This window comes from Thermobia domestica, chromosome 14 (genome assembly GCF_964235325.1).
Source record: "Thermobia domestica chromosome 14, izTheDome1.hap1.1, whole genome shotgun sequence".
Taxonomy (NCBI): Eukaryota; Metazoa; Arthropoda; class Insecta; order Zygentoma; family Lepismatidae; genus Thermobia; species Thermobia domestica.
In genome coordinates this window covers 172,642,431-172,657,576 of record NC_137467.1, presented here as the reverse complement: position 1 = coordinate 172,657,576, position 15,146 = coordinate 172,642,431, and the positions used below count along the sequence as shown (strand labels likewise).

The 15,146-nt window shown below is 36.0% G+C and overlaps 1 protein-coding gene across 1 annotated transcript; it reads left to right on the top strand.

Moving 5' to 3' along the window:
* Positions 1-4,183: 4,183 nt before the first annotated feature.
* Positions 4,184-8,561, top strand: LOC145670743 (uncharacterized). Its single transcript, XM_081739514.1, has 2 exons — positions 4,184-4,822; positions 7,715-8,561. The coding sequence occupies exons 1-2, from the start codon at positions 4,219-4,221 to the stop codon at positions 7,735-7,737; spliced, it is 627 nt and encodes a 208-aa protein (XP_081595640.1). The 5' UTR covers positions 4,184-4,218; the 3' UTR covers positions 7,738-8,561.
* The last annotated feature ends 6,585 nt before the right edge of the window (positions 8,562-15,146 follow it).

Here is a 15,146-nt window from a genome sequence, read left to right as displayed (position 1 = left end):
AATTAACCCACAGTACATTGTTACTCTGTCCAGATTACGGTTGTTTTCATATTGCTTTAACAGGTTCTTACATAACTCATCTGTTATTTGATTTTCTCTAATAAAATCTAAATTAATATCAGCATCCTGCGTTTTGGTTAAAAATTGAACATAATGTGTTTCGGGCTCAAGCAATACCTCAGGTGGGTATCTGCTAATTGTATCGGCTACAAAATTTTCTCTGCCTGGGCAGTGTTGGAAAATTAAGTCGAATTTCTGCAATTTCAATAGAATGCGGGTGGTTCGTGGCTCAAGGTTCTTTTGGGTGAATGCATGTGTGACTGCCGCGTTATCTGTATGGACATAAGTAGTACGACCCATGATATACTGCTCAAAATGTTCACAGAGGAACAGGACTGACAGGAGTTCCAGCTGAGATATTGAAAGAGACAATTCATAGGGTTTCACCCGTCGACTGGCATATCCAATGACGTTAGGATTATCTTTATCTGAAGGATATTGTGCAAGTAGGCCAGCCAAATTTTCCATGCACGCATCACTATGAATGTGAAAAGGCAAGGAAAAATCCGGCTGACTTAATGCAGGTGGATTACTAAGAAGAGTTCTCAGTTTATTGAAAGTTTCCAAGGCTTCGTTATCCAGTACGAATTTCTGATCCTTTTTCAGGAGTTGATACAGATTAGCAGTGAGACCAGAAAATTTGGGATGAATTTTCGCCTCCATCCTATAAGCCCTAAAAACTTCTGTAGTGCTTTCTTGGGTTTCGGTACTGGAAAACAACGAATTGGCTCATTGAGTCGAGGGTCAACCCTTATTGTTCTGCCACTAATTATATGTCCTAAAAATTTGATTTCCCGTGCAAAGAACTTACATTTCTTGAAATTTAATGAAAAATTGGCTTGTTTAAAGATTTCGAAAGTTCTCTCTAAATGAGCCAAATGCTCTTCTTCAGTGGTTGATTTTACTAGAACATCGTCTAAGTACAAAATAACAAAAGAACGGGTTGAGTCATTAAAAAATTTTGTCATTACCGATTGAAATACAGCAGGACTACTTTTCAGCCCCTGTGGCAGAACAGTAAGGCAATATTGTCTTCCCTTGTACACAAAACTGGTGCATTGGTAAGAGTCTGGGTGTAAACTGATCCCATAATATGCACTTGACGCGTCAAACGACGAAAACCACATTGCCTGCGAAACACGGTGTAGTAACTCATTGATAGGTTCTACCTGCACCTGTGGAGATATAATTTTTGAGTTGGTAGCCCTCAGATCTGAAACTGGACGTACACCGCCAGAAGCCTTCCGGACGACATGAATAGGATTTCGATATGGAGACATTTGTTCTATTGCTATTGTAACCTACCCAAGTTTCATAATAAAATGAAATTTTGTAAAAGGAAAATTTTGTGAGATGAAACTCCAGTTTACTGTTAAGTCGGTTATTTCTCTTGGAGTTGGAAGCACTGCTTAACCTTCGGTTAGATTGCGTGAGTCGTCGATCGGGATGACGTCACGTTGCAGCCGAGGTTCTGGCTTTAAGACTGAAGCGCTTCGCAGTGTATAAAATGAGGTAAGAGTGATAGGTCCTCTGAATGAAAGAAAAAATGGGTCGTTAAAAATTAATATTCTTTCCGTATAATCATATGGTTTAGTTAATTTCTTTTGAAATCTATAACAATTCCTGACTATGGTTATTATTTAGAAGCATTATTATTATTATTCAATTTATTTTGGAAGCACATATTTCTAAAAATATTGCGAAAGGAAAAGTAAGAAAGTAAAAATAGTTAATTGAATAGTTCATGTTACTGGTTTTGTGTAGGCAGAATTATGCCTTGAGTTAAAACATGTTGATTCTTGTTTTCCTTGTCAAAACTAAAGTAAAGTCGCTAGTCAGGAAGTTTAATATATTGAAATTACGGAAAATAATAAGGCTAGTGGAGACTTCAAATGAATGTTTTATGTCTTAGATCCGCTTTTGAAAAAGAAAAGAAAAAAGAAAGGATTTGTAGAATTACAGTTGAGCTATTGCTCGTAATTCATGCATTTTGACCCATATTTAAGAAAACTTTTCCTCCCACATTTTCATTCCAACGAAAACCACTTTGCAGTAACTTCGAGTTCCATACATTTTTGATTATATTGTTATATAGGTTTCTAAATTCTATATTTTGGATTTACGATTGGTTATAATAATACTTCAGAAAATTTTGTTACTGGAAAAAAAAATCCTTTTGGGAAAAATGTTACTTGCTAACGGCGATTTCGATTAATGATATTATTACTTGTTAAAATTGTTGAATGTTTTCCATATTACTATTTATATAACACGTTTCGGATTTGTTATAATAAAATTTTCCATTTTGTTAGAAAACTTTTTACATTTTTCAAGTAGTTGTAGACAAATTCCTGATTATCTTAATAGTGATACTTTTGCATACAGTATAAGCCTTTTCCAGTATTGAACCTCACTCTTCACGTCGTCATTATTCTCAGCCGTGGGGGAGTGGAATTCTCCTTTCTCTCTCCTTTTAAAATTCTTATATTCTAAAGGGGGAAGTGGGGTGACGTCCGTTCTCGCAGGACTGTGGGTAGTGAGGGCTATTTAAAGATTATATGTGTATCGTTCATCCGTTACATATATAATTTTTAAATAAAAATAAAATTTTATACACTGCCCTGGAAAGGCAAATTTATGCTGGCTTCGAGGTCCGGTTCGGGGAGGTCCAGCAAAAGTGTTCCCCTTTATATTCAAAAAATTTATGTGTATTTCTTTGGTGAAATTAACCTCTAAATTAAATAACATATTTTCATTATACTATGCCTTTCTTGTTGAGTAATATAAATGTTGTATATGAATGTTAACGTAAAATACTTAATACAGTGTTGCCGGGGTCGGATACAAAATTTATGGTTTAGTAGGTCATTGTGTAATAAGCAAATAATTATTGATAAGGTTGTAAAATTAATAGTAATTATCCTTTTGGTTTCTTTGAGCTTAATATTTTGTGGTGTGCTTGTAAGGATGGCACAGTCAAAGGAGATGCATGTAAAGTCTAGATTTTCGGATTCTTCAAGTTCTAGTGGGGATGAATTTCTTGGATATTCTTATGAATTTAGTAATTCTATGTTTGAACATTTAAGGCCTTCAGCTCATATTCAAGTGAATCCTCACGAACCTTTACTAGGTGGTCAAAGTAGACCATTTCAGGATCAAAATTATAACGTGAATCCACAGAGTAATGTGGGACACAGTTCACGATTTGCGAATTCCTCGCCTAATTTAAGAGCAGGAGGGAGTCAGAGCTTTCACAATAAATATAGAGATCGACCATTTAACATGACAGCTTCATTAAATTTAAATTTTGAGAAATTTGCTTCGGAAGGAATCTATAAATCTTTGTTGCATGATATTAATAGTCTACCTATAATAGATGGTACCAATACTGAGTCTACATTTCAGTTTTTATTAAAACTTGATAGTATTGTCAGAGGTAAGGGTTTGCCTTTAGATCTTGTGTTGGTAGCTTGTCTTTCTCGTACAAAAGGAGAAATGCAAGAAGTTATACAATCGTTTATTGGGGACGCTTCCCCTTGGCAAACAGTTTGTAGACATTTAGTGGTGCGATTTATTTCCACTATTGGTAGAACACAATTCATGCGATTATTTTTCTACGTTCCCATGCAGGAGGATCATTCATTATATGAGTTCGTAGATAATAAATTATCGATTATTCACGTACTTGATATGTCCTTTGATGAAGCCACCATTTGTAGTTTAATCACTAATATGGTAACGCCTTCTGCCCATCAATTTCTAGCTGAAAGAGGAATGCCTATCGATTTAAATCAATTGTATTTAGCTTCAGAACACTATGATGCTTTGCATAGGTATAGGAAGGATTATTATAAATTAAGTAATCAAGGTAGTAGCGTACGGGACTTGGTACCATCCCGTAAATCATCTTCCTTTATCGGAGCGAAGAACACAAAACAGCAAGTAGTGTTGCAATCTCGTGAACCAATAAATTTGCATAAAAATTTAGTTTCTCCAGCTATGAATTCTTTACCATCTAACTATAAAAATTTTGATAAGGCGGAATTTTCTCATAACCATAATTTAGAATCTCAACACTTAACTCGAAATAACTCAGATGTAAATCAAAATGATAGTGAATTGAAAAAACTGTTAGCGATTTCTGTTTATATTGCGGGTATGCGTTTTAAGTGCTTAATTGATACTGGGAGTACGAACTCTTATTTGGCTCGACATCTTTATGATGAACTTAGAAAAAAATGTAAAATAAAGGCAGAAAAGGTGAATGTTCAGACTATCGGCTTAGGAAATGTACAAGTTACAGTGGATATGAGAGTAAGACTATATTTTAAAATTGGAAGACATCAATTTAGTGAAATTTTCTTTATCGTGGACTCTAATCAGTTTGATCTTCTCCTTGGAAATGACTTTCATACAAAATACGACGCCATAATAGACATTGCTGGTAATTTATATAATATAAAAGCTCGGAAGTTAGTGGTTCCTATGATCCGAGCTGATGAACTTTTGTGTGTCCAGACTTCTCTCGCTTCTGCATATACTTCTAGGAAAGGGGTGAGTGGAAAGCAGCCGCCATGCGACCTTGGTTGTCCGAAAGCTACACCTCAACCTAGATCTTTTGGTAATTCTCATCAGATTTTGACTCCATCGACATCAGTAACCAGAGACAGCGGAGTTAATACCACGTTTGACCCAGGAGTGGAATTCGTTTTTGATCAGTCCATATTGCATCCACCGGAGACTAAACCGGAGGAATCTCAAGGTAATTATACGGTTCCTGATCAATTATTACTATGTGATTCTAATTTACAGGAATATGTTAATAACTTGTTAACTTCATATTCTGATGTTATTGGAAACAAAATTGGTAGAGTAAAAAAAATTCACTTACAAAATTGAACTTGCCGATAAAACTCCCATTCGATTGCAACCTTATCAACTTCCAACGCATAAGCAAAAGGAATTAGATTCTTTTATTGCCCAGCTTTTAAAAGACGATATTATAGAGGAAGTAGATTATTCTCCCTACACATCACCCTGCTTTCTAGTAACAAATTCAGACGGAAGCAGGCGACTTGTAATTTCATACGGAGAGGTGAACAAAAAGGTTATGGTAAACAGCTATCCTTCTCCTAACATGGAGAATGTAATATCTAGTATTTCGGACAATAATATCTTTTCAAAACTTGATTGTAAATCCTGTTTTCATCAAATTCCTCTGTCTGAAGAGAGTAGAAATATTACTGCTTTTGTGACAAAAAACAAAATCTATCGATATAAATCGGTACCAATGGGATTAGTGTTATCACCTTTTGTTTTAAGTAATTTGATGTCAAAAGTCTTTGAAGGGTTAATTGGGAAGAATTTAGAGATATATTTTGATGACATAATTTTATTTAGCAAAGATATTGATAGTCATAAAGCTCTATTAGAGGAGGTATTATCTCGACTAAGAAATTGGGGAATTACTATATCAGAAAAGAAGTCCTGTCTATTTCAAACTAGTATTAAATATTTAGGGTTTCGTTTTGAAAATGGCAACATGTCAATAGACCCTGAGAGAATTAAAGCTATCCAGGAGATACCAAAACCAAAGAACAGAAAAGGAGTGAACAGAATATGTTCATTTTTCTCGTTCTATTCAAAATTTATTTATGGGTATTCAGAGTTAATTGCTCCCCTTCAAGAATTAAGATCTGTAAAAAAGCCTTTTAAATGGACTAAAGCTCATGATGAAGCCCTACAAAAATTAAAGGATGCCTTTTGTAGTCAGGTCATTTTGAAAGTCCCAGATATGAATTCCAACTTCGTAATACATTGTGATAGCTCTTTGCGTCATTTTTCTGGGGTTCTCAGCCAATATGATTCGGAAGGGAATCTTAGACCTGTATCAATGTTTAGTCGGGCAATTCCACAATCTGATTGGAGTAAAAATATATACGAATTAGAACTTAAGGCTCTTTCTTTATCTTTGGAAAAATTCGAGTATTACTTGGCAAATCCCTTTGTAGTATATACTGATAGTAAAAGTTTAACTTGGTTACTTAATAACCATAAAAGACAAAGGAGATATGGAACTATGTTAGAGAAAATCTCGAGGTTTAAATTTCGTATAGTCCATGTAAGATCAAAAATAAATAGTATAGCCGATTTCCTTTCAAGGGTTGGAAACCATCTAGAATTCTATACAAAAGACGATAATACAATGGAAGTCGTAAAAGATCATAATAAAACAGTAAATTTGTCTTTCATTAATTTTTGGCAAAATCCTGTGTTTAATGTGCCTCTTACAGATCACCAGAGGAAGGATCCTGAATTAAGAGAGATTATCAATAGGTTAGAGCGAAAGGAAGAAGTTCCTCCGTATGTATTAAGAAATAAGATCTTGTTTAAAAAGACAAAAGGTAAAGGGAATAATGGATTTAGAATTGTAATACCTAATTCTTTAATTCAGTCGATTATTGAGTATTCTCATTGTCCAATAATTCATGGTGGGCATATGGGATATCGAAAAACCATTGCTAAGGTCGCTGAAAAGTATACCTGGCCTACTTTATATTCTGACATTAAGAATTTTATACAATCTTGTCATTTGTGCCAAATTTGTAAAGATTCCAATCGAAAACCTATGGGTCAATATTTTACAAAAAAGGTACTGCACCCAAATTATACTTGGTTTATTGATATTGCGGGGAAATTGCCTAGTAGTTCTGGATTTGAATATATTTTAATTGTCACTGACGCCTATAGTCGCTTTGTCTTTTTAGAACCTTTAAGACGACTAACCTCAAAAATCATCTGCAATAAGTTACAGGAATTATTTCTTCGATACGGCTTTCCTGGTAAAGTCCTAAGTGATGGCGCTTCTTATTTCGTGAGTGATTACTTCTTGAAATTCTTGTATAGCTATGGTATACAGAGTGTAAAATTCTCCCCATATAACCCACAATCGAACAGAGCCGAACGCACGGTGAGATCGGTTAAAAATTTAATTCGTATTTATGTTGATAAGTCTCAACAGAATTGGGCCCAATTACTATCTAAAATTGCTTTTACTATTAACATAAGTATGAATGAAACTACTGGGACCAGTCCATGTGAACTTTATATGGGACGGAAATTTTACCATCCATTAGATGTTAAATGGTTGATGGATTTAGATCTTTTAGACGATGACCAGGATAAAGAGCAAAAATTAGTTAATATAAATAATAATATTGAACGCGCTTGGAAACATAGTGCGAAAGTTTATACTCAAAAACATAGTCCTGTTAATTTAAATATTGATGATTTAGTATTGGTTAAAAGGTTCATGAAAATTTCAGCAGAGAAACATTTTAATCCAAAAATCGCCCCTCAGTGGGAAGGCCCATACCGCCTTATTTCTAAACCTACACCAAATACAGTTTGGCTAGAAAATATTGAAAGACCATATGTACATATAAAACGCCATGTTCGTTTTTGTAAGAAATATTTTCCATCGAGACAAGTTAATCAACCTAACCCATAAGGTAACACGAAAAAAAAAATGATTTGATGTGAGAATTGAGGTTAACTAAATTATTAATATTGTACTTATATATATATATTTATATATTTTAGGATGTTTGTTCGAACAAATTTTGTGTTTTGTATATTTTTTTTATTCCTGCAGGAATGCCTCGTCCGAGAAAGTGAGAGGTCAACCTTTTCATTTTGTAAATACCTCATCATCATCCTTTGTGTATGTTGTGTAAGGAATTGGAAAATTACTGTAGAAGTTTGTAAAGAAGGCGTTAGCATTTGAATATTTATGGAAGATTTGGTAATGTATTGAAATTATTTTATTATTCAACTTGGGATTTGTTATGGATAGGAATTTTTTTTTTGACCGACCCTCGGATATTATGTAACCTACCCAAGTTTCATAATAAAATGAAATTTTGTAAAAGGAAAATTTTGTGAGATGAAACTCCAGTTTACTGTTAAGTCGGTTATTTCTCTTGGAGTTGGAAGCACTGCTTAACCTTCGGTTAGATTGCGTGAGTCGTCGATCGGGATGACGTCACGTTGCAGCCGAGGTTCTGGCTTTAAGACTGAAGCGCTTCGCAGTGTATAAAATGAGGTAAGAGTGATAGGTCCTCTGAATGAAAGAAAAAATGGGTCGTTAAAAATTAATATTCTTTCCGTATAATCATATGGTTTAGTTAATTTCTTTTGAAATCTATAACAATTCCTGACTATGGTTATTATTTAGAAGCATTATTATTATTATTCAATTTATTTTGGAAGCACATATTTCTAAAAATATTGCGAAAGGAAAAGTAAGAAAGTAAAAATAGTTAATTGAATAGTTCATGTTACTGGTTTTGTGTAGGCAGAATTATGCCTTGAGTTAAAACATGTTGATTCTTGTTTTCCTTGTCAAAACTAAAGTAAAGTCGCTAGTCAGGAAGTTTAATATATTGAAATTACGGAAAATAATAAGGCTAGTGGAGACTTCAAATGAATGTTTTGTCTTAGATCCGCTTTTGAAAAAGAAAAGAAAAAAGAAAGGATTTGTAGAATTACAGTTGAGCTATTGCTCGTAATTCATGCATTTTGACCCATATTTAAGAAAACTTTTCCTCCCACATTTTCATTCCAACGAAAACCACTTTGCAGTAACTTCGAGTTCCATACATTTTTGATTATATTGTTATATAGGTTTCTAAATTCTATATTTTGGATTTACGATTGGTTATAATAATACTTCAGAAAATTTTGTTACTGGAAAAAAAATCCTTTTGGGAAAAATGTTACTTGCTAACGGCGATTTCGATTAATGATATTATTACTTGTTAAAATTGTTGAATGTTTTCCATATTACTATTTTGTATAACACGTTTCGGATTTGTTATAATAAAATTTTCCATTTTGTTAGAAAACTTTTTACATTTTTCAAGTAGTTGTAGACAAATTCCTGATTATCTTAATAGTGATACTTTTGCATACAGTATAAGCCTTTTCCAGTATTGAACCTCACTCTTCACGTCGTCATTATTCTCAGCCGTGGGGGAGTGGAATTCTCCTTTCTCTCTCCTTTTAAAATTCTTATATTCTAAAGGGGGAAGTGGGGTGACGTCCGTTCTCGCAGGACTGTGGGTAGTGAGGGCTATTTAAAGATTATATGTGTATCGTTCATCCGTTACACTATCCCCAACCGTAACCATTTATTCAACTCTGCTTCAAACTCAGGTTGTATAGCCTGAGGAACGGAATAACATGGTCCAACAACTGGTTCTTCATCCTTCAACTGTATTTTATAGGGAGGCGCGTTAACGCGGCGTGGGTACTCAGAGAAAAGAGAACGGTACTTTATTAATAATTTCCGAAGACCTGATTTAATCGGTGATGGTAAGTCATCCCGAGTGGCAATATATGAATCAATCTCTTGTTCCGAGACATTGCATTCGGTGCCCTGGAGTGGATCCAGCTGATCTCCCCTGTTAATCCCTCCCTTGTGGAGAGGTGTCACTGCATAGGCAGCTTGACAATTTAAACTGGGGTCAAGCATGGGTCGATCCACCACCGGCCATCCTGATTCACCGATTGCAATCTCTTCCACTGGTAATTTCACTAGCATTATGTTCGGTCGATCCGTAGGAACGACAACAGTGTTTCCTAAACTATCTTTCATTCTAATCTCTTTCTTTTCCCGGTCAATGATACAATGGAATTTGTCCAGAAACGGACATCCCAGTATTAGGCCCGTTCGCAAATATTTTATGACGAAGATGGCTATTTCGAATATATGATTTTGTATGTTTAGGTTAAAATTTTGAACGCCCTGAACCGAAAAACTTTCTTTTCCAGCGAAAGCGCCAAGTGTAAGGCCCGTGTATGGTCTCAATTTAGCGGATGGAAACCGTTGCTTTAATTTTTTCCACACCTCCCAGTCCATTAGGCAGAGCTCCGAGCCACTATCTATTGTAGCGACAAGTTCAACGCCGCCGATACTTCCTCGTAGGCTGGGAGAGGTAGAAAAATAGCGTTCTTCACTTGAAGCAAAGGGTTCCTCATCTATAACAAATTTTATAACAAATTGTAACGAGTCCCGAAATGATAAATTTTGTGTCCACAAATTAGATTTACATTCGTAGTCAGTCTGGTTTTTCAAAATAATGGGGTATATTTTCCCGCAACTATCCCCCCCCATTTCACCAGGTAGTTGCGGAATTAGTTTGTCGATTTGACAGCGGTCTCGCGACTATCGATCCTCGATTCGCTAGAATTCCATTTCCGCTATTAGTTTGTATTTGCGAAGGGGCAGAATTCTGAGATCTATTGGCACTGTTATTATTAACATTACCGCCCTGACCATTACCGTTTTCTCTTCTCCGGTACGCCCCGTTAAAGTTCCTCCTATTATCGTCCCTATTCGGGTTCGATTCCCCCATTGTGCGGTCATAGGGGTGATAACCCCGGCGATTGTTAAACATCGGTCGGTTACGGAACAGACGTCGACCGTTATATTGATTGCTTTCTGAGCCACTCCCACTCGGATAGCGAGATCCAGCTTGGGTGTAACTCAGAAAGTCCGTTTGGCAACTAGCCGTTGCCTTGCTTTTCACGGGTTTCACAACGTTTGCTTGTCGGGCGAAATACCTCTTTGGTGGGCCTCCAGTTTCTTTCCCACACAGGGTAGCTAGGCGTGACGTAACTTCTCGCACCGTTTGGCATAAGTGGGAAGCAATAGCCCGCGACTCATCTGGTGGAAGAGCGTTCACTATTATGTCTACTAGCTCGGCTTGCGATGGATTTTCTGCAATCTGATAGTACAGTTCGATGATCTTCCAAGCATAGTCCAAAAGGGACCCATACTTGGCTCGATCATATCTTAAAGATTGGAGGTTGCGTTTCTGAAGCCTCTCTATATGTTCGTTGCAGTATTCTTCCTTAAAAAGGATCAGAAAATCATCAAACGTATGAATTCTATATTTAATAGAAGCAAACCACGCGCCTGATGCTGCAATTAAAAGTTTTTCAACTATTTGTAAACGTTCTCTATCGGTTAGCCGATACATTTCTAAACACTGCTGCAATCTACGCAGAAAAACACGAGGCTGTCCATTGGTAATATTCCCGTCAAAAGTGGGAAAACGTTCGATGTCCCTCAGCGAAACCTTGGAACCCATACTAACATAAGCAGGGGAATAGTTACTGGGAATTAACATATTATCCTGCACAATCGGAGTCGTCACCGGATTTACCACCGACGACGTAGTAGCGGTGTTATAATTACCCATGTAAGTGAAAGGGATTTTGTTGGTCGTATTGAATATGTTGGGCTCCATCCCCGGACCAATCGCACCTGTGAACAACGACTCAGACTGGTACCCATCTCCTCTTCCCGGCAACACGCTATGTGATTGTATACCTCCATGTAAGGAGGGAGCACTCACGCTAGTGACCGTAGTCGTCACAACACTCGACTGATTCGGCACACTATTGGAATTGAACCACGACTTTGGTTCTGACTGATGCATGGGGTAGTGCGTCGCAATATCCCGTGCATCAACTGACGTTAAATTTTCTTTTCCTGCGCCACGGGTAGTTGTTATAGCGGGTAATATTTCTAAAGAATCGCTACCGGGGAAAGGATAGGTTACCTCTGATTTTTCGCGACTAGATTTTGTCATTTCTTTTTGAATATTTGCTATCTCGTTTTGAATTTTCGAAAGTTTCTGGTCAGTTACTTCCAGTTTGGTTTCCAATGATAAGTCTGACAAGGTTGACTTTAAACTATCAATTTCGGCCTGCTGTGTTTCTAATTTATTGTTGATTTTATGCAATTTGGTATCCATTTGTTTAAATTCGGAATTTACATGATCAAATTTACCCTCGGTCTCCTGCTGAAGTTGCTTTAAAGATTGCTGAGCCTCGCATCTGACCAAATCAATTTCAGTAGACATTTGCCCCCTCAATGTGGTTATTGAGGAAGCAAAGTCCGAACATATGTTGTCGATTTTCTGGGTTAGTACCTCGAATCGAGATTCGGTTTCTCGTTTCGAGGTGTCAAATTTTTCATTTATTTCGCGTCTCATTTCCAGACTATTTTCATTTATTTCGCGTCTCATCTCCAGGCTATTTTTATCTATTTTTTCATTTATTTCGCGTCTCATCTCCAGGCTATTTTTATCTATTTTTTCATTTATTTCGCGTCTCATCTCCCGGCTATTTTCATTCATTTCATACCTCATCTGTTGATTATCCCGATCTATTTTCTGTAGCATTTGTTGCAATGAAAGGAAGAGAGCGTCATTATTAGATGACACAGTCTTCCTTTGCTCTTCTTTGGTTTTATCACCAATTGAATCCCCATTTCTTTCATCATCATCGAGGTCAGATATCTCCACTGGAGATATTTGGCCTCGATTCTTCGGGGTACTATACCCTCGCTCACCGTCCGAATCGGGATGTTCATTTTCTTTTTCAGAGGATAAACTCATGGATTCACGCGACTGGTGGAGCTTCCCCTCACATTCTTTGCAGTATTTAACTATTTCACCAGCCCGGACCTTTTCTGCATTTTCAGCAGTATCCTCTAAATTAATACAACTGAAATGGATCCATTTCAGCCCACATTCGTGACACCTCACTAGCCTACGAGAGACGCGAGCTCTTTTCTCACTACTTTCTAAAGTACATTGTGTACATGAGACTTCCGCGTTCTCGTGTGATACTACTTCCCTATTGGTTGCCATAGTTTCCATATAAAAAGACACAATATAAACACATGCAAGTATATCCTTATAAACTAACAATACTTATTAAGCAGGTACTATTCATAAATTAAGGGACTCCTATCTAATTCCCTCCTTGAATCAACTTCCAGCATTTTCAAATTTTAGAAGTCACTTTAGCAAATTCCTTCATTTCCCCCTTTCTACAGAGAGAGACAAAGATAGCAGAACAGCCACTGACTATAATTATTTAATCTCACTGTAACTTTTTAATTATGCACCTTTTGTGGCCAAGTCAATATGTGCTCGATCCTAACAGTGTTTAATAAATAATTTCAGATTCGTTACCAGGGAAAACAATTGTTTCCATGGTAACTGTCCTGTCACGGTCGCCAATTTTGAAAGAAAACGTTAGTCCGTTGCCATAGAAACCACCGTTTCCAGGGCAACAGGTCCTGTCACGGTTAGCCAATTTGAAAGAAAACGAAAAAAAACAACAATAAACGAAGAAAAAAATAATAAAGTGCAATGTACTGGAGAGAAGTCGCTAAAATTAATTCTCTTTAACGAGGACGATTACGAAACATCACCTACTGATTGAAATCCGGATTATTTTCCAATAAAGTAAATTCCAATAAACTTTCTTGTTATTGTTGATTATTCCATATCGGACTCCCGAAGAAAACTCATCTAAACAACTTATTGACCGTGCCAATAGCGACTACTCTCAATCATGACTCCGTTTTCTTTCATTTAGAAATAGAAAAGAAAGAGAAGAAAGTAGAAGGGTAAAAGAAGGAGGTAGGAAAAGAAGAAAGAAAGGAAATAGGGTATTTTAATAAGAAAACAGATTACTGGATAATTCCGGAAATATAGTAAAAGGTCGGGAAAGTCGTTGAGAGATGAATCATTCTAAATGTTATTAACGACTAAACAATTTTGGAATGCTTCGGAATAGACACATGTTCCCTCATACCACCCAGACCTAGCTCCAGGCACCACGACCGTGGGATTGCCCAGACCTAGACCTGGAAACGAGAAAGGTGAAATCATTCTTTGTACTGTTATTCCGACCGGTGATATATAACCATCCAGCATCTGAACTCTGTTCTCTAGGATCGACCACACATATGAATTAGCCAAGAAAGAAAAAAAAATCAAACTTATAAACTCAATATAAATTTATGTATCGTATCAATAAGAATTTCAACTTCCTGGAAGAAAGATGTCGTATTTAGGCTCATCCTGCTATTTTTGTTTCACTCCTAGAGCCGATTTAAACCATTAGTAGCGGTCCTTCATGACCTAGGTTATTTACCTTAACACATCTACTAAAACATGTCACATATATTACAGATATTAATATGACAAAGGATATCACTAAAATTACCTAAATTAAATCTATCATGCATTCACACGCTCACTCACTCAGGACAGTGTATATATGTTTAAAGGAAAATCAACTAGCTACAAGAGTACAAATAGTTTATTACATTCATAGTGAAAAGAAAAAATAATTACAAGAAAATCTTAACAGCACAAGTTCTTGGTTATATATTAATAGAGTACATAGAGTTATATTCTAGTAAATTTGTATATATTCAATCATCTTGACAAATGAAAGAAAAAAATAATTACATGTATTATATCTTAGGCATGCTAAAGCAAAATTATGGTTTGCGACATACGCAAAGAAACACTTATTTCACTTAAAGAAAGGGAAAAATATATATATGGACAAAGAGGAAAGAAAAGGGAAGAAAAAAAACTTTTAGATGTATTAGGATTTATATGAGTCTCTACCTCACATTGAGGAATAAAATCTTAATAATTTTGAGCGTTCGAATCACAAATCATGCACTACTCGTAGCGTCCAAAACATTTCGCTCCATTTAACTTAGTTTATGTGTATATATATCTATCTATATATATATATCTATTGGTTTATAAAAACCATTCATTGACTATATTTAGTTTATAACTTTTAGCAGTTTATATCTGCACTCGCACACTGCGACGTTTATACCCATCTTGGGATTTCAAAAAAAAATCACTTTCGCCAGAGGATGTTTCTCCTCTTAGATAGTCCATTCACAAATTTATTAATCGAATAATTTCAAGTTATTTGTTCAACACTGGGAGACGTCATGAAACCTTTCCTTAGGATCACTGTCGTGTATATGTATACATGTTTCGGATTTGAAACGATCTTCCACAGGAGTAAGGAGTATGATGGTTTAAATTGAAAAAAAAAAAAAAACTGGTCAAGTCACAGGATACATATGCAGGTGAGAAGGATTCAAGGTACACTTTCCACAATGGTTTTAGATTGGTAGTTCAGGGATAATATTCATTATTATGTGGATTACGTTTAGACCTGCC

Excerpts from the sequence above, each read along its gene's own strand:
- LOC145670743 (XM_081739514.1), top strand. The coding sequence starts at position 4,219 with ATGCGTTTTAAGTGCTTAATTGATACTGGGAGTACGAACTCTTATTTG. Across the intron at positions 4,823-7,714 it reads TAAACCGGAGGAATCTCAAG|GAATGCCTCGTCCGAGAAAG; the intron begins GTAATTATACGG and ends TTATTCCTGCAG.